We start from the raw sequence: 19,588 nt of genomic DNA on the forward strand, positions 1-19,588 counted from the left end.
TAACACATCAGAATAGGACAAAACAAACATAAGGAAAAGAGTCCAAGAAAAGGCACAAGAAATACATATGAATGCAGAGACACACTTGTTCACATATTCAAGAATCCTATGAAAGTACAAAACTGGAAACCATAATATATGTGCAAGGGACCTACAGGGCAAAAGCAGGGAGGGGGAGGATTTTAAATATATATATATATATATATATATATATATATATATATATATATATATATAATATGTATGTATAAATAATATAAAAGCAATGTAATATAGACAACATAATCTTGTAACTAAATAAACGCACAAATCAAAGTCCTGGCTTAACATGATGAAACAAGGGACCTGCAAAGATGGTTCCCAGTTGGCCACTCCACAGCTGGACATGTGGCCTACGCTTAGAAATAGTTTGTGAGATGCCCTTAGAGGAAACTAGATTTTCATTTTCAGGGGATTATCAACTTGAGATGACTTAGGGACAGAGACATTCGCCTGTGTTCTTCTTTCAGCTCTATGACCCCACCCATCTGATGCTGAGCCTGCCCTGTTTTCTCCGTGTCCTCTGTTCCCCCTGGCTCACACACCCTTTCTGCCTTGCAGGTTCCCCCGAACCCTGAGAGGAGGGAGTTGACGGGGAGATCCTATTTAGGGCTGAGGGTTTCAAGGTCTGTCACTCTGCGTATTGTTTGGCTGTTAGTGGAATGTTTATGGTCATTTATTCCTACATTCTTTTAGTCCAGTAGTAGTTCTTGGTTTGATCTTAGGTCCCTGGGATGGCTAGTCTCAGATTCTTCGTTACCTAAGCACTGCCAGGTGTTGACTTGGTGTCCTGGAATGGGTCTTCAGTCAAATCAATACTGGCTGGTTACTCCCACAGGCTTTGTCCCACTAGCACATCCTGCAGGCAGGACACCATTGTAGGTAAACGGTTTGTAGCTGGGTTGGTACCTGTGTTCCTCCTTTGGTAGCATGCAGAGTATCTTCCTGTACCAAAGATGCTGGCAGGTAGGGATGAAGGCTACAGGTAGGTACCAGCTTGACTTCTCCATGTTCAGTGAGTTGTGTGGATATTATCTTCAGCAACAGGCCTCCTGTCAGTCTGTGAAGGACACTCAATCCTATAGTCTTGGCAACCACCTGGGCTGTTTATGCGTTCCTAAGGGACCCCTTTGGCCAAAAACTCAACTAGATGTAGCCCATGTTGGGCACTGGAAACTTCATGTGGTGACCAAAGACCCAGCCTAGACTCTGTCTTTCCCATTATTTGGTGATTTCATTTAGATCTAAGTATATATTTTAGGAAGCTTCTACTGTATTATGCTTCCATACAAGCTCAGATAGCCCTTGATTTTAGCTCTCTCCCTGCATTCCTTCCCTTGTCCCTCTCACCTTCCTTCCCAACTTGATTCTCCTGTTTCAGAGATCCACCTGCCTCTGCCTCCCTGGTGCTGGGACCCATGGAGAGCGTCAGTCAGCAACCCTTGCAAGAGCATTGACATTTATATTTAGTATTTACAATGTGTCACATGTATTTTACTACTCAAATGATCCTAGCTTTAAGCTGCAAAGTTCTCCCAGGGTAGATTTTGGGTCCTTTGTTACTGTTCGGCACTAGTGGAAGATGCTTCTCGGGCCATCTTGCATCCACTTCAGGCCCCTAGGTGGAACCCACGCTTCCCCCCGAAAGACCTAACTCCCTTGAGAATGGTGCTCAGAAACCAAGACCTGGGGGTTAAAGAGAGCTCAGTTGGTACAGTGCCTGCCACACGAAGGACCTGAATTTGGATCCCCAGCAACCTTGTCAAAAGTCAGCTCACCTGTGAGCCCGGTGCCGAAGGAGAAAGAGATAAGAGCAGCTAGCTGAGTTAGTGACTTCCAGGTGCAGGGAGAGAATTGGTTTTCATGTCTCAAAAAACTATGGTGGGAAAATGATAGAAGACCCCTGTAATGGCTGTTCCCAGTGTCAACTTGACTATATCTGGAATGAACTACAATCCAGAAATGGAGGGCTCACCTGTGATCCAGAACTCTAGGCATAGTGGCCATGAAAAGCTTAGGCCCAGGCAAGGTGGTACACGTCTTTAATCCCAGGAGACAGAAGCACGAAGATCTCCGAGTTCAAGGCCTGCCAGGGACAGAGCAAGTTCTTTAATCTGGGCCACACATTCTGCTGGAGGCCTAAGGACAATGGAAGAAGGAAGGGTTCTTGCTTCTTCATCTGCCTGCACTTGTCAGCAGGCACATGTGCTGGAACCTACTTCTTCAGACTCCAGCTTATACAGAAGACCAGCTGAGACACCCACCCTCGTGGGACTTCCCATTCACAGTTAGCCATTGTTGGGTTAGCTGGATTGCAGACTGTATGTCATTCCAATGATTTCCTTTCATATGTAGACATTCTGCGACTCCAGAGAACCCTGACTAAGACAACATCCTACACTGACCTCTGTCCTCCAAACCCAAGCACATCTTTGCATACGACACACAAGAATGCACAAGTGAAAAAATGAGACCGAGAGCTGTGCGCCGGTGTCTGCTCCTTTCATTCCATCCTACGCTCTCCCTGCAAAGGGAGCTCAGGTCCCCAAAGGCCATGTAAAGGGCACTGGGTGATGCAGCCAGCAATCCATGGAGACAGAATCCACCAAGCAAGCTGGCTAGCTGTATCAGCTGGCTCTGGTTTAATTGACAGACCTTGCCACAGGGAACAAAGCAATGTTAGGGTCTAAGAATGGAAAACTAGCCAAGAGGGCACAAGTGTCTAGCAAGGTTATTTGAATTAGTCAGCAAGAACTGACCAGCCGGGAACAAGAACTAGGAAGCTGACTGAGTCTTTGGACGTTCATCTATGTATTTAAGTAGATGCCAATTTTTCTCTTTTTTAAAAAAAATTTTTTTTGTATTCAGGGTTGCTATTGACCAACTGGAGCCACAGAACTCAGGAGCTGAATTGCAACTCTGAGCCAGAATGTTAACAGATTTAAAGTTTCAAAACCACAAACAACTGTGCCAGCTTATCTCACCAATCAGGATTTAGGGATAGGGGACTTCCTGAGGAACATAAGTATGTAACACACTTATCCTGTTCCTGTTCCCATTGGTTATGTCATTCAACTGCGGCAGGGCAACTTGCCTAGCATAACTGACAATCAGGATGCCAGTAATCCACGTACACTCGGGGGTTGGGGGGTGAGGGGGCAAGTGAAGGGCAAATCCTCATCTTATCTGGTAAATGCTTTAGCACATATGGTAATATCCCTAGGATTTTTTAATTTTGTATGTGTGTGTGTGTTTTCTCTTCATGAATGCCAGTGCATGCAGTCAAGGAGGCCGGAAGAAGACACTGTCCCTGACTCAGTCAGTATTTCTATTCCTGCACAAACATCATGACCAAGAAGCAAGCTGGGGAGGAAAGGGTTTATTCAGCTTACACTTCCACATTGCTGTTCATCACCAGAGGAAGTCAGGACTGGAACCCAAGCAGGTCAGGAAGCAGGAGCTGATGCAGAGGCCATGGAGGGATGTTACTTACTGGCTTGCTTCCCCTGGCTTGCTCAGCCTGCTTTCTTATAGAACCCAGGTCTACCAGCCCAGGGATGGCACCACCCACAATGGGCTGGGTCCTCCCCCCCCCATCACTAATTGAGAAAATGCCTTACAGCTGGATCTCATGGAGGCATTTCCTCAACTGGGGCTCCTTTCTGTGATAACTCCAGCTTGAGTTAAGCTGACACAAAGCCAGCCAGGACAGTCTCCCACAACAACAGAGTTGCAGATGCTTGTGAGCCATCATGTTGGTGCTGTGCACTGAGCCCAGGTCCTCTGCAAGAACAGTTAGTGCTCAACTGCAGAGCCATCTCTCTAGCCCCCACAACATGCTCTAAGGATTAGGACGCTCACATGTGGGTAAACCATGAAGCAACTCCATTAAACTAATTTAAATCTTAATCCCTTTCCCACAGAATGTCCGGCTCTCGCCATTTCCCTATGTTCTGTGGAGATATTAGCCAACTTTTGATTTGCCACACATTTTACAAATGATGGGGCGGCCAACATTCCTGAGACAGGAGGATAGCCCGCATATTTGAGGCCAGCCACAGCTACAGTGTGAGATCCTGTCTCAAAAGAAGTCTTGTTTTAATATTGCCTTCTCCACGGCATTCTTTTGTACCCCTATACGTTCATTTATTTTGTTTGTTTTGTTGTGTTGTTTTGAGAAAGTTTCTCTGTATGGCCTGAGCTATCCTGGAACTCTATTGTACACCAGGCTGGCTTCAAACTCAGAGATCTGCCTGTCTCTGTCTCTTGAGTGTTGGGATTAAGGCATGTGCTCCTATATCTGGCATGTACCCCCTATACTTAATAAATTCAAATATCCCAAGTCAATATTTGTATTTAAATTTTGTCAAGGTTTCACTCTCCCATGAATTTCTCATGTGTAGTTTTGCCTATTTTGGTCTTAAGCTATTTCTACTAACATTCACTATAAGCCAAATAAAAGCTGATAGTTTCTACTTAATTTTTGCTTACTTTATAAGGAAGTTGTGAACATTTTCCTTAGATAATCTCATTTCTCTTGAATGAAAGATGTCCTTAGGGTAAAAAAGCCAGTGTCCAAACAAGATGAGACACGGACTGGTAAAGTGTGGGTTCCACCAGCTCTCACTTCTGGAGTAGGTCACAAGAGAAAGGTGCTGTGTGCTGAAGAGGCTGCAGACTGCCCTGGGCTAAGCTTAATGCAAACATCTCAAGGAGCCATGTTCTCTCCTTCCACATGTTACCTGCAAACCTGTTAGTGGGGATTTTTAATAAGTATTTGTTGCGGTTTTCCTTTTAACCCTGCTAGCTCCCAAATAATTGAGAACGAACTATTACATTTATTTAACAAGCACTAAGGGCAGAACTGAGCAGTATTACTCTATTTTAATCCTTCAAGCTCATCTGGCTACCTCCCAGACAAAGTCCCTGTGATACTTGCATTTTGGTACTGATCTGGCTCTCTGGGCTCCACGTGGTTTCTCATGGTGTTTCCAGGACTCTCTTGCCAGGGCAAATCCCACCCCTTCCTCTCCCCTGGTTTGGAGGACACCCACTCAGTTATTGGGTACTCAGCTTCTTTACTGACTAATCAGAGAATGATTGGGGAGCAATGTTTTGCAACCAGATATGGGGGCACAGAAGTCAGCATTTGAATACAAGGATAATCTTTACACAGTGTACAATATTTATGCCCACACAAACTGCATGCCAGACTCCACAAACTGGATCTAAGGTGAACTCAAGGAAAAACACAAGGAAAGACAGGAATCTAGAGACAAGTCTCAGCCATCTGTAGTGGTTTTTACTGGCTCTTTCCACACTGTGAATCCTGTCCTTTGTAAAAAGCTCAGGGGGAATCTTTCACCCAGAGCACCTGCAGAGTCTCAGGTAAGAAAGAAAGCAGTTTTGTCTGGGGCTGCAACCTTGAAACACAGAACACTTAAGAACTTTGTTGGTTTCCTTTTTTTTTTTCCTTCCCCAAACAAGGTTTCTTTATGTATAACCCTGGCAGTCCTAGAACTTTTTCTGTAGGTCAAGCTGGCCTGGAACTCAGAGATCTGACTGTCTCTGCCTTTCCAAGGGCTGAGATCAAAGGTGTACATCCCCACCTCCAGGTAACTCTTAAGAATGTTTAGATCCTAGAAGTAGCCATGTGTGGCGGGTGGCACATGGCTTTAATCCCAGGCAGAAGTAGACCACTCTCTGTGAGTTTGGGACCAGCCTCATTTACAGAGTGAAACCCTATCTCCCAAAAATACAAAATTAAAAACAGAACAAAACACGGGATCAAGTGGAGGTTTATATTTGGATGGTAAGTACACTCGGAAAATGTGGGCCACTTTGGTTTCAGTCATGCGCAGTATACCTTCAGGGACTCTTGGGGACGTGGGCTGGCCAATCCTCTATGAACACAGCACATTGCCAGTTCTCCTGGGATCCTGCTGAATCAAGCTCAAGGAAATTCAAATACTACCCTGACCGTCTGCTTCAAATTTGGAACTAGGTAGGCAGGGAGTTTGGAATGTCCTAGGTTCTTGTGGGCCGCTCAGTGTCGACACTGGCTTCTGTTCTGGAGGATTAGAAGCTGCCACAGGTTCTGTGCTGGTGATGGGTGCCTAGGGGCTCTTTCATCCCCAGAAGATCCCACTTAAGGAAAAAAACACACAACTTGGTCTCTTAATTAGATTCATTTTAATAAAGATAATAGGAGTTTACAACCCAAATGATTATCCATAGAAACTATCAGATACATAAGTCGTGAACACATAAACGCAGCAGCCTGCGATGGGAGGTATTACAATAACTGCTAGGAATGACCTCCTGGTTTCCCCTCAAGATTGTTTGCATGTTAAGGGTTCCTGAGGCCCGCTGACCTCAGCACGCCTTCCAGGCTGCTTAGAGCTCCTCACTCAACTCCAAATACTGTCAGCAGAGGGCGCTCATCTCCCCTCCTCGAAATACACATGGTCCTTGGCCTCTGTTATAAAATGACATCCAATGTTCCATTCAAATGATGCCTTGCAGGCTTTGTGGCGCAGGTCACCACAGCCCCCCTTGTGCCACCTGATAAAAGGTGCTCACTTAGGAAGGAGGCAGAAGCAATGGCTGGTCAGTTCCCTCAGCACAGATGCAAACAACTCCATTTCTAACTCTGGAGGTTTTGGCAAAGGGAGCCAAGTTGCTTGTGTCAGCTGCCTGTGGTCCCTTCTTAGCCCTCTTTACATGACTAACTGGAAGGGCTGGAGTTAACACCACGAAGGAAGCAGGAGGGTGCATGTTTGTGCACACAGATGCTGAGAAACTCTTCACAAGAATCTTTGGTAGACTTGCAGAACACAGCAGGCTCACCATTTGTGAAGGAAAAGGTTTTACTGTCTCCAAGTGAAGGTGCTGGAGATGGGACAAGGGGCTAAACATGTGGCATCAGCCAACCCTGACCTGACCTTGACTGGTGTCTTAAAAATCCATGCTGAAATTCCTTGACAAAAGCAATCTGATCCCTTTGACGCGTACATGCATGCTTCTACCACAAGGCGGCACAGGCATGCTCACTGTCAAGTCAGAACTCTGGCGCACTTGCTGAAGCCAGAGGCTGCTGAAACACACAAACAACCTACAAAATTACAACTTATAGAGACTTTGGCCTAAATCACGTGTAGTTAATATCTAGCGTGTGTGTGTGTGTGCGTGTGCGTGTGCGTGTGTGTGTGTGTCCTGCCAACCGTCCTATCCTTTATTTCATGTCACACTGTTAGATTGTCAACGTTGGCCCGAGGCCTAAACAGACGTTTGACAGTAGCAGCAGGGGCAGCCAGGAGCGAGCATGACTGTGGGGCACCCACTGATTGGTCTGATCAGAACAGGAGAATGTGGGGGATAAATAACTAAGGGGGAGCAGGAACGGGAGACAGAGCAGAAACCACCCACAACTGGACACTACTTTTTATTTTTAAACATTTGAAACTTTTTCTTTAGTGAAGGTTTTGTTAAGTTTTCAAGTGTTCTGGTGGTTAAAACAAAGAGTGACAAAGGCTATGATCCGAAAACTAAAAACTCAAATGACACGATTCTACTTATAACCCCAGTGTTTGCTGTTTTAGGCAAGCACTGGGGGGCTGGGAAACGGGCTCCTGCTTCTACCACTGTCCTGCAAAATACCTCATCGCACAACTTTGACGCTGATAAAATGCTGTGACTAGCAGCCATTCTGGAGTTGACTGGATGTGTTCTAAAGTTTGAATGCCAAAGACACCACAGAGGGTAAGATCCCTACATTTGAGGGACCCAGAGGGACCCAGACAGACTCCAATGGAAGGTGAGGGCACTGTGTCTCCTGACCCCTGGCTTTCCACTTAAGTTTCCTATCTGAAGTAATGCGCGCACATTATAAAATGTGATACGTGCTTTGATTATTCTCATTTACAGAATAAAAATACAGAATTTCTTACCAGATCACTAATACTTCACGCACCAATGAAGACCAGCTGAAAACACTGACAAACACAGATTCTAACACATAAATACACAACAGGCTGCTAAGGCAACATTTTCTTGACCATTTGGAAGAACTCAATTGCTAAACAAAACTGAGACATACCATGGGTTAGTGAGTAGAAGACTATTAGTAGGTGTGTTCATGCACGCGAGCACATGCACACACACTCATGTGCACATGCTGGGGCATGTGCCAGTACATCGGTCTTCAACTCCACAAGTAAGGCCAGACAAAACAGGCTGTATGAGCCGAAATCTGTTCACTTTCACCGGTGAGGCCGCTCACCCAACACGTTACGGAAGCATTTTGTGCTGTTTCCCGGGACTGGAGCTGAAGAAGCCCAGCGGTGGCACATGCTAGGTAAGCACTCTACTACCTAACTATACACCAAACCGCTTCAAGTTTGGTAGTAAGATCTCGCTGAGCTGCCTGGGCTGGCATGGACTTGAACTCACAATCCTTTTGCTTCAGCATGCCACAGAGGCACTTCATTATTTCATTTGTTTTGACCCCAATCATAGACTTGGTGCTAAAGAGCTATACTGTGAGCCTAAGGAGTCGGCGAGACATTTTCCCGTGACCTGTAAGTTACATAAGTTAACTGTGTTAACAGTTGGCAGGGCTGCACCTGGGGCCTCACCTGTGCCTGGCTCCATCGCACAGCCCAGCACATCACTTAGGAACTCACCAGTACATGATAGGCGTAAGGCGCTGCCTAAGGGTATTCCGGCTCATCTCTGAACACGGAGTCAAAATTCCAAAATCTGTGGTGTTTCCTATGAAATATACAAAGTGACAAACACAGCAGAAACCAAAGCAAAGAAAGTGCAGTACTTCGTTGACAATGTTTTCCTTTTCCTTATTATTAAGTTATTACAGTACGGTCACTGGGAACTGGCTGCTGATTCACAGACTTCAGGCACTGACAATTCCCTGTACAACAAACATCTCTGCATTTCCACTCAGGAGGGCATCCCACAAGGACACCCGATCCTGAAATCTAGATCCATCCCGGCCCCTCCTGCAGAACTCGTCTGCTGGGTTACCGTGTGTCAGACCTCCTTATGAGTCACTATGTAAGAAAAGTCTGTGTGTGGTCACATCCAATCTCTGTCCAAAGATGGTAGACAGACTTTCCACTCAACGATCTTCAGCAAGAATAAAAAGAGGCCCTAAGCCCACGTGTCACAAATGATTAAACTATATAAGATAAAGAATCCATGATTTTATTCTAATGTGGACCTTGTGAGTGAAAATGACTGATTAGACGGAGAAATCCAGTAATCAAAGGAGAACAGTTTGCAGCGCTGTTACTGAGGTGATGTTGACTTTGCATTTGAAGTTTCTCATCAAGGGATGGGTCCTTCCATGTAGCCGAGGCTGAGCAGCTGGGACTGCAGGCATGTGCTGTGACCTGGGAGGAGCTGTGACGTCAAGCAAGGGCTCTCTGAACATCCCCATCCTTCCTGCATGTGCCTGGAGGACTTCATCTGACGACAAGTGTGGGAACATGGTTGCAAAGTCCCATGTTTGTTAGTCAAAATACTTGTTTAATAAAAAGACAATGTTGTATCCACTATTATACAGGAAATTAAAAAACAGAAACTGTGAGAAAGCAAACTCCTAGAGAAAACATTTAGCCTTTACGGACTGGGTGGAATCCTTAAGCGGCACTGCTGCAGGCCCTGACGCACTGTTAAACAGGTGGAAAATGCTAAGAAAAGTAGTGAAAAATAGCCCCTTCCCCTCTCTAAAGACAGGGTTTCACTTACTGGCTGTCCTGGAACTTGTTATGTGGACAGGCAGGCCTCACACTCAGAGATCTACCTGTCCCTGCCTCACAGTTCTGGGGTTAAAGGTGCCTGGCCCCACAAAAAGTAGCCATTCTTATGTTACCATCAGGACTTCTAGATTTTACTGTACTGTTTTTTGCGCTGATGATAGACCCCAGGGCACTGTGCATGCTAAGCATGTACTCTTCTGCTAAACTGTGCACCCAAACCCTGACTTTCAAATTTAAAGGCTACCACAGCTGACTGACTGCAAGTGCAGCCTGGCTTTCAGGCTTCAGTCCTGGGTGGATTCTCTTCTGTGGGACAGTGGGTGGTTAGTCTAGGCTGCCCTTGAATTTCTTCTCCTGTACCTCCCAAGTGCCCTGCTTGCAGAAGTATGCCCGTGCTTAGCTTCTAACAATTTTTACATCACTAATTTTAGTTTGGTACATAGCTCTCCACACTTCCCCAGGCAAGTGGAGGAAGTGTCTGAGAAGTGAGTGGGCACCTGAGCTTGGAACGCCCCCATGGCGTCTGGGCTTATTGTAAGGCAGTAAAAACGAAGGGCAGCAAAACCACTAGGAATGAGTCAGCGTCGTCCAGACATAAAAACACGCTTCTGAACACGCAGCCAGTAGCCTGCCTCTCCTTTACCCCCTAAAAGGAACAGATCATTGAAAGACTTGCAAGGACAACTAACTGGCTCTTTTCCATCCTCAGTTTACTTCTAGGTCTCAGGTCTGTACCCACCTACGAGGCAGTGAGGTGTGTGGGAAGGGTTTAGGTTGTGGCTTGGGCTCTTGGTTAATGCATTTCACAGCAGTGGTACCCAGGCAGGAGTCCCAGTGGCTGGACCTCTGAAGATTCTCCTCCCCTGTTGCCGGGGAAACACACAAAGACCAATGACTTTTTTTGGCTGGGAGGTGAGGGTGTTGAGATATGGTGACCTAGAATTCAGTATTAAGCCCAGGCTAGTCTCTAACTTGTGGCAATCCTCCTGCCTCAGCTTCCCAAGTGCTAGATTACAGTCATGAGGTACCTACCATGTCCAGTTTTAGGAAATCAAAAAAATTTACTCTGCCATCTCAGTTCCAGCAGGATTGCCCCGAACTGTCCAACAACTTCAATTCCACCATGAGAAGAAAAAAAAAATCTAAATAAAGCCAAGGATCAAGTCAGGTCAACAGGCAAATGCAAGAAAACTTGTGATTTGATAATGGAGGTAGGCATGGTGGTTTCACTCAAGGGACAAAGGTTGCTTACATGCGTGAGCACACGAGCGTCCACACTAGTCTACAGACTGCGCAGCAGATCCGAGCGCTGTGAGCGACGCCGGCTCCACGGGAATGAATGCTGAGTAGAAAACTTCTCCACGTGCGCAGTGGGTTTGTATTGCTCTTCTTTCCAGAAATCGCTCTGTTCCAAGACTATTGCTGGCTCCTGGAGGGGTCAGTCTTAAATCTTCAATGCAAGTGACTCCCACAGGAGCTGTAGGAACTCAGAGTCATGGTAATGATATAACCCCCGTTAACTGGGGCAAAGTATTCCTGGATGAAAAAGGTGTCCGGGCAGAAAAACAATCAGACTTCTGAGTGCAGTGGAGGGCCTCTATGACAGAGACACAAACGCCCACGAGCCTGGGAATGAAGATAAACAAAAGCTGTAAGAGTAACGAGTGAGGGGCTTCTGCTGGGTCTCACGGAAACTTGGCTAGTTGCCTTGAAGTGACTCTGCTCTGAGGCAGGAGACTGCAAGGTCACAGTGGATGGGATCTGCCAGTCAGGAGTGGTTTGATGGGTGCAGGCGGGGTGTGTGGAGGCAGGCCTCAGGCCAGTCTCTGCTCCTAGGGTTTCTGTTTGCCTGCTTTTGAAGGAAAGGGAGCTAAGGCAAAAGGATCAGCAGTGGCCAGCTCTGTAGTCCTGGAGGACAGGGGAGTGACGGACACAGAGCCGGCCAGCAGCTGCTTACTGCTCTGTGAAACAATCTTGTAGGCAGCAATGGGCTGGGCCTCTGGACTTGGCTCATCTTCTGGGCTATAGTGTCGAGAGTATTTGGACAAAGCCTGGGTGCGGAATGGCTTGCCAGCCGATGGCCCTGAGAAGGCTTCTTTCTGGGGCTGCACCCCTCTGTTTCTGTCGTTAGGATGGCCCCCAGAGTTCATGGGGGATCCCCTGGGAGAGTTGCTGTCGAAATGGTCTGCCACCTGGACAGAGTGGGAGGGGAGACCGGCCTGTGGTGCAAAGCCAGTCACAGGATACTGAGCCTGTGCAGGGGTGCACATTGTTCTACCTCGGCCTGCAAGGGGCCCTTCGCTGGGCTGACTGAGGTTGGCCTGCATCGGCAAATCCTGTGAGGAGCCCTGTACAGCCAGAAACTCTTCCACGCTCTTCTTCTTGGTAAAAGGAGCTCTGGAGAACACATCCACTTCCTCCATCTGGGAAGGAGCTACACTGCCCTTGGAAACAAAGGGGGCTTTGGAGAAAATGTCCGTGTCCTCTGCTGGAACCAGCGAGCTCCTGAAGGGGGCTGTGGCAAAGACATCAGGCCCCCCGAGATCTTCTGAGGCTTGCTGGTTCATTGGCAAGAACTGGCTCTTTTTCCCGCTCTGCCCCCTTTCTTCTGGCTCAGTGGACACTCCAGATTCAGAGAACAGGGTGGCTTCTCCCAGCTTCTCCTGGAGAGGCCGGCAGCTCTCATCCTCCTCTTCAGACTCTAGAAGAGGCCGAGACCCACTGCAGTCCAACATGTCCCCCTCCAGGTCAGTCCCTTCCTCCTCGCTGCTGTGAAAGGAGCTGTTACTGGAAGGGCCCTCTCGGGCCAGAGGATCAGACTCTAAGGTGTTCTGAGTCTTCGTGCCAGGCGCTCTGCAGGGGTCTGGATAGTGGGGGAGGCCTTTGGTGCCCACGGATTCTTTAAAGTGCTCTACAGTAATCACAGGACAAGGACTGGGCTCTCTCTGGAGACCTAGAAAAGCATGAGAACTAGAATTAATCTGGATGCTGGCTCAGAGCTTTTTGGAACATTTAATGTTCAACTGGGCAGACACATCGTGGAACCAAAGAATGGATGTTGACAATGGAAAAACAGAACAATAAAAAAAGTCAAGCAAGGCAAACGCACACAGACTGAAGAGCAAGCACCACGTCACGCTTTGGGTCACGACAGACACGATGGGCAGGACAGGTGGACATGTTAGGACAGGTGGACATGTTAGGCACAGCAACACTCATGGCAATGAGGCAACACTCCTACTTGCATGCCCGGCACGGACACCTGCTCTACCTGGCTCGGAGGCAAACGAAAGCCCAGTCATTCTTCTCCACACACACCAGCCAGACTTGGGCTATGGAGAGCCACCGCCTGGGGAGGAACTTAACTCGGCATCCGGCATGTGCTCCGCACGAGGAGGGACAGACCCTCTGACAAGCAGAGTTCGGCTGTCAGTAAGTGCACGCTTACTTGGTGCCATACTGCGAATGGTGCTCATGGAGCAAGTGATGCCGGATGCAAACACTGAGGGTACTTTCTAGATGCTATCGACTTCGGCTGGAGTTGCCCTACATCTTTGTTTTTAGTGCCCCAGGTTAGCGATGTTCTCCTGAATGAACCCACCACTGAATTTACGAGCGAAAATGCTTATGTAGGAAGAGGTGCCTCTGGGTGCACTGGCTTTTAAAATCAAATAGACAATTATCAGAATGCAACAGAGCTTACCTTCCAAGAAATATTAGCAGGTTAGAAGTATGTCATTGGGCACATGTTAGCAGGAGGGTAGGAAAAAGGCATATGTAACTAAGCAAGAAGAATCCAGAGAAAGGGTGGCTGGGGTGGGGGCAGGGACAAAATATATTTCTTTATGGGCTCAAAAAAGATATGACCACTAGGATGTCCCAACCCAGTAGGATATCCTCCATTGGCTATTCCCTCCCCATCTGGGCCCTCTCTTTCCCGCCACCCTTCTCCACCCCCAGTGAATACCTAGTCTGTCAGAAAGGTCTCCTATACACTGCTGGCTACTAACATTCTTGCTTGAAGTAAGCACACAGAGCAGAGGGAGGGGCTACAAAGCCAAGTTTATAGGGAAACCAGTTACTTCTCGAGGATTTACAGTGTCAGGAATGGGGGGGGGGCACAGAACATTTTATTAAAAGACACAAAAGCACTGTTTTTCAAACCCTGTGACTTCATAAAGGCAGCACTTCATTTTAATAGTTGGCATAAAATAAATCTCACCCCCCATTTTTATTTCTAAATTTAAATCTTAAGTCGGATCCTATATGGTAGGGTGTGGCTTTTTGAGTAATGTCTGGAAGATGTGGTTTTGAAGAGAATGAACTTTTCCTTGCGTTGTGGCTATGCTGAATGCAGTGCAGTATTGCTACGGAAACCAGTAGGAAACAAAGACTTCCTGTTCCACAGGGTATGTGGACACAATTCTAAATTTTTAGGCAAGAGAACAGAGGTTAGATTTATCCCAGAGATACCCAGGAGACAAATTCCGAGGGGAATAGAATGACGGGGGTAGTAGGACTACCAACTTTCAAAATTAAACCCAATAGGAAATGTGAACAAAATGAGGTGCATGTCCTCTCCTTCCCGGAACTACCTGAATGCTGGGTGCTGCTAAGCTGGCTGGCTGTGCAGCAAAGTGTCCTTTAGCACAGAGAGACAGAAGGTGGGGGCCAGCCAGTGACTGACCAACAAATGACAGTTTTCAAGGCAGTCAGTGACTTGAGGAAACCAAAACTGGATTCATTCAAACCAAGTTGTGTACAGGCTTCGAAAGGCAAATACCGCCCTGGAGCCCCAGGGCCCAAAGCTGTCAGTGCACTTCAGAGGCCTATGGGGCAGCAAGGGAAAACTCCCTCATCCACAATGGGACCCGTCCACGAGGAACAAGCCCAGACCATGCACACTGGTCTGTTAAGTAGCAGCTTTTTTAAAAGTTCAAAATCATCTGGGTGTATAGTGAGTGATTCATTCTTTTAATCCCAGCACTTGGGATGTCAAGGCAGAGGGATATGTGTAAGTTCAAGGCTAGCCTGGTCTACATAGTGAGTTCCAGGCCAGCCCAGGAACTGGGCTCAAAAAATAAATAAATAAAAATTGTGGAGTCATCATAAAACACCACAGCATCAAGTCTGAAGGGAAGACCAATCTCTCATTGTTCAAAAAATGTTCCCCAGAAATTTCCTCAATCTCACTGACTGGAAAACATGTCTCTAGTGGGGTTTCTTGAAAAGCCAGTCTCTCAACCTTTCTTGTAGGTGTGACTGAGGCAGGGTAACCAGGCCTACCATTTTGAAGGCCAAAGAAATACTATATGGGGAACCCAGGTGCCCATGACTCCAGAGAATGCTGGCGGTGGTAACATGGCAAACAACAGAGTTCAGGGAGAGACGTGCAAAGCCCTATAGGCCGTTAAAGGTCTTACTGTTGTTCACCTTTTTAGTGAAGTCGCTCTTACACGTATTTTTAGGGTGAATACCCTTTGCAGTGGAAACAGCCTTGAGCCAATGGGAGAATACCTCTGAAGGAGCCTGCCGTCTAGGGAGGGAAGGATTCACCCAACTTACCCTTATGCCATGGCCAAGTTCTTTTGGTTACCAATGACAGTCACAGCAGACACCTTGTAACCAAAGAACAAAAACAAAACACAACAAAAACCCTTGCCTGTTCTCCTGGCGCAGGGCCTGGACTTAAGGGTACAAGGCTCTTTGTCCAACATGAGGCACTGTCCTGTAACTCCCTCAAGCTGGGTCCTTTCTCTTTGTGTCTTCAGGACTTCGAGAAATAACCCCACCTGGTTTCTGTATGGTTTTGGGTCTGTGAGGCTTCGACATGAGCCCGTGCATCTTCAGCACGACTTACACTCTCCCAGAAACCAGTGTGGCACTCCTGGGGATGACTGACCCCAAGAATGCTATCTGACCGACAGTGATGTCATCTAAGATTAATATGTGTGTGTGTACAAGCATGTGCCACGGTGCTCAAACAGTGGTCACAGGACCGTTTTCTTCCTCCACCCCACAGTTGTAACTTGGGTCATCAGGCTTGGCAGATACTATGTAGTGTGTGTTAGAGCTTGTGGCTAATCTCTAACTGAAACAACGATAAGAGGAACCTGTCAGGGACATCAACAAAGGGACATCTTGCCAAATCTGAGTGTGTTGGGTATCAAGATTAAGAAGTGAAATGCCCCAGCGAGATGTGCCTCAGCGGAAACTCGGTGTTTTAGACCATGAGCTGAGCAGCCTGCAGCCTTTGGGGTCTGTCGCAGCTCCAGCACTTGGCACTCCCTTATGCTAGGCAAGTGTGGCAAAGCCCACAGTTGGGTGCCAGGAGGAGTTAGAGAGTAAATCAGAGGAGAGCAGCTGCTGACAGGCATCACTCTGTCACCTTAGCATGGCTCTGGCTAACCTGTGTTGGTCGGTCTCTCATTTTTGACCATGGTGGGCTTCATTCTCCAGGGTGGTCACAACTCACTGAACCTCAGGTCATTTGCACAGCTGCTCACACTTCTCTTGTCCACTCGTATTTACGGCTGCTAAATACTGTGCTCGAGTCCTTTCATAGGACTAGAATGGCCACCTTAAGCTATTTACACATCTAAACATCATGCACTTGTTTGAACAGATAAAAGCTTTATTCCTCTGTATGTTTACATAAGAAATTTGTTTACAGACTTATTTTATACAATACTTGCGAAGCAGTGTTCATTTTTCACATTTTACTGCACAAGATAGCTTCATTACATCACTTTGCTTAGCTTCCCTGGGGAAGACAAGTTAAAGACCTAAGGTAAGAACCCATCCATGTGATAAAGGCATGTACAACAGGGCGGAGGAGGACACCCACTGACAGTGAATTCGGGACACTGCATCGAGTGAGAAGCAATGAAGGACATCCTTCCTACCACACAGCTACCCTTTGGGAACTCTACATTAGGTAGCATTACCCAGACAGCCAACAGGCCTCAACCCTCCCCTTAGAGAAAGGAAACCCAGGGAAAACTACACAGGAGATCTTGTTAGAGACTGAAATGGAGGCCAACTGGGACCCATTCAGTTCACAAAAGCCAAGTACATTCAACTTAGGGAACAGAAAGGAAAGGTCTAATTTTGCATTGGTAAAATAAGTCTCCAGAGAGGGCTATGAGTCACCTTGCAGTATCTGAAGTGTCTCACTCAACCTCACTACAGCCCTTACGTCAGCAGCCTCTCATTTGCTGAAGCGTTGCAATGTGGTCTTTCCCTAGACTTCATGTCAGTGGCAACAGACTGTGGGTCATTTTACAGAGCAGGACGGTGAAGACTGTCAGATGCCAGGGAAGCCTTGTCACAGGCACGTTAAGTTAGCTGGGCCCAAGGTGTCAAGAGTATTCCTTTGTTCAGCCCTATCTCAAAGGTCTCCCATCCCACAGCACTGCTGAAGACAGAACCAATCGCTGGGGGGAGGCTATGTTGGTTTGAATCAAAACAAACACTTATCAGGAGGAGCATAGGAAATGAGAATTGCAAAAAAAAAAAAAAAAAAAAAAATCTTCAATTATCAGTAATCCAAGTTCTAGAATTCTGATCTGATCAGGAAGAGCCAAGTCCAACTGAAATGTGAATACGTGAGAACCTCTTTCAGGGGACGGCCAATTGTCCCTTACTTAGACTGATATGGTGAGACCCCTCTTGGCTATCAAGTCTTCTCTAGAAGTTGCCTGTGGCTGTCACGTGGTAGCCACTTCTCGTCTCACCCAGTGGCTCTGCTTTTTGGAATAGCTCAATATTACTCAAAGGCAGGGGTGTGGGAAAAACAGGTAAGGAAGAATATGCTGTGAGCGAGGCTACTGGGAAATGCAGTCACGTCCTGGCTACCTTACCTGGTGAGGTTTATGTCTAAGAACAAGAGTTTAAACAACTCAGATGCCACTGGCCTGCCAAGGGTCACCATTCACTTCCCAGGCAAAGTCAGATGCTTCTCGAGGGACAGCATGAACATTTATGATATGCCTACTTCAGAAGCCATTGTAACAATTATACTACTTGGAGGTGACCATTTTAAAACATCTCCTCCGAGAACCATATTTATAGAAACTTTGGGAACTAAGTTTGGTTTTCTAGGGGAAATCCCAGTTTGTGATACTTTCTGGTACAGGAATTACTTCTACTCATCTCATCAGAGAGAAGATCAAATAAAAAATTCGCACATTGTATTTGCCCATGTTTTAACAACAAATCCCTGATTATACAGATAAAATAATAGAAATCTCTGGATTCTGTTTTCCTGCAATAGGTAAGGTTGTGTGCACTTAACATTTCAGAAGGGAAGTCTATCTCCAAGCTTTTGATGATGTGAGTTTTTATTCAGGTAACCAGCGAGTAGCAATGCGGTTAGGAACTACGCATTCTAATTCTGTGAGTAAATGCTGAGGAAAGCTGTAGGAAAGGCAAGCATAGAAGCTTCCTGAAGGACATCTGGATTGTGGGATCCTTCATAGTCCTTCTAAACACAGCAGCACATGATGCTCTGCTGTCTCACAGAGCACCTATCCAGATTAATGCTATGTAAACAGCCAACAGCAGCTCTGAGGAGTAAAAGGACGGTCTGGATGAGGTCTCGGAAGCCTGGGCTGCCCCGGCCCCTCTCTCACCTTCCTGCCTTCAGCAGCTCAGGAGCACAGCCATGAGAAAAGAAAACGGGCTAGTGAACAGGCGTGTAGCTCCAGTTACCGCACACAGTGTTCTTCTCAGGTCACCCCTCAGCGTAGGCGGACACTGATCTAAGGAAGGCTGCGCTGACCAAGTCACTACAAAGTACTCCTCAACAGAAAAGCAGCTCTGCCTGCCCAAGGCTCACTTCTGAAGACCCAGCCCAGGCCTCTTGTCTTACCCAGGCTTTAGCCATCTTCCCTGGCCATAGTCTGTGAATTTTCATTAGTGTCTCTATTAAGCCTTATTGAGCCAAATGACTATACAATGTATCTCAATATAATTAAGCTTGACACATGGAAGAATGGTTTAGAGACACTTAACCTAATTTCTAGACTGCACTCTTCATAGCTGCAATTAAACTGGGAAAGTAGACATTTCATTATATTGCTAACGCTTGTATGAGGAATAAAACAAATATGAAAACACTGGCCTAAAACATTCTTATTTAAAAATAAACATTTCCTTCATTAGTTTATACATTCTTTCTATGTCCAGGAAAGAGGACACAACCATTTCCTGTCCACCATGGGGTTAACCAAGTCCTGCTTCCCTCAGCCCACGTGTGGAGAGCTCTTCGTGACAGCTCCATCCTCGCTGCACACTGTGTCTCGCTCACGTGTGGAAACCATCTCTTCTACCAGAGGCCTTTCCTCAGCTCATCTGGGCTCAGCTGGCCCAGAAGTGTCTAAAGTCAGGAGACTGTGTCCACTCTTCTGCTGTCACACTGCTGGAGACAACGGTGGCCCTCCAGGGCAGTGTGTGCAGGCGCGGGCTGCTGCTGGTTCCCCACCACTTAAAGTGCAATATGAGCAAGAAAAAACAGCATCGTAGGAGAGAACAAGCCATCGGATTTGGGACTGTACAGCTCTGATGAGGAAGGGAGCTCTCTGTGCCTGCCCCTCTTCTAAAGGGTGATTTTTTACAAAGGTGTAAGAACACCGAGGGTGACCAGGAGGCATGATGTAGGGCAAGTGAACAACATTCTAAGTTCTTAGTAGAGAACTACTCTCTGTTTGGTCTTTGAAATCTAGGAAGCCAAGGAAAGCCAACCGCACATATTCCATCAGCTTCAGCCT

The 19,588-nt window shown here is 46.8% G+C and overlaps 1 protein-coding gene across 1 annotated transcript in view; it reads right to left on the minus strand.

Annotated features, from left to right (window-relative positions):
- Positions 1-6,266: 6,266 nt before the first annotated feature.
- Positions 6,267-19,588, minus strand: part of AAK1 (AP2 associated kinase 1) — a gene marked incomplete at its 5' end in the record, with an annotated part of 46,027 nt that continues 32,705 nt past the window's right edge. The window contains one exon of the mRNA XM_080932118.1: positions 6,267-12,771. Within this exon, the coding sequence (XP_080788244.1) occupies positions 11,651-12,771 (1,121 nt within the window). The 3' untranslated portion in view covers positions 6,267-11,650. The remainder of the gene's footprint in view (positions 12,772-19,588) is intronic.

This window comes from Micromys minutus (assembly GCF_963924665.1).
Source record: "Micromys minutus genome assembly, chromosome: 18".
NCBI lineage: Eukaryota > Metazoa > Chordata > Mammalia > Rodentia > Muridae > Micromys > Micromys minutus.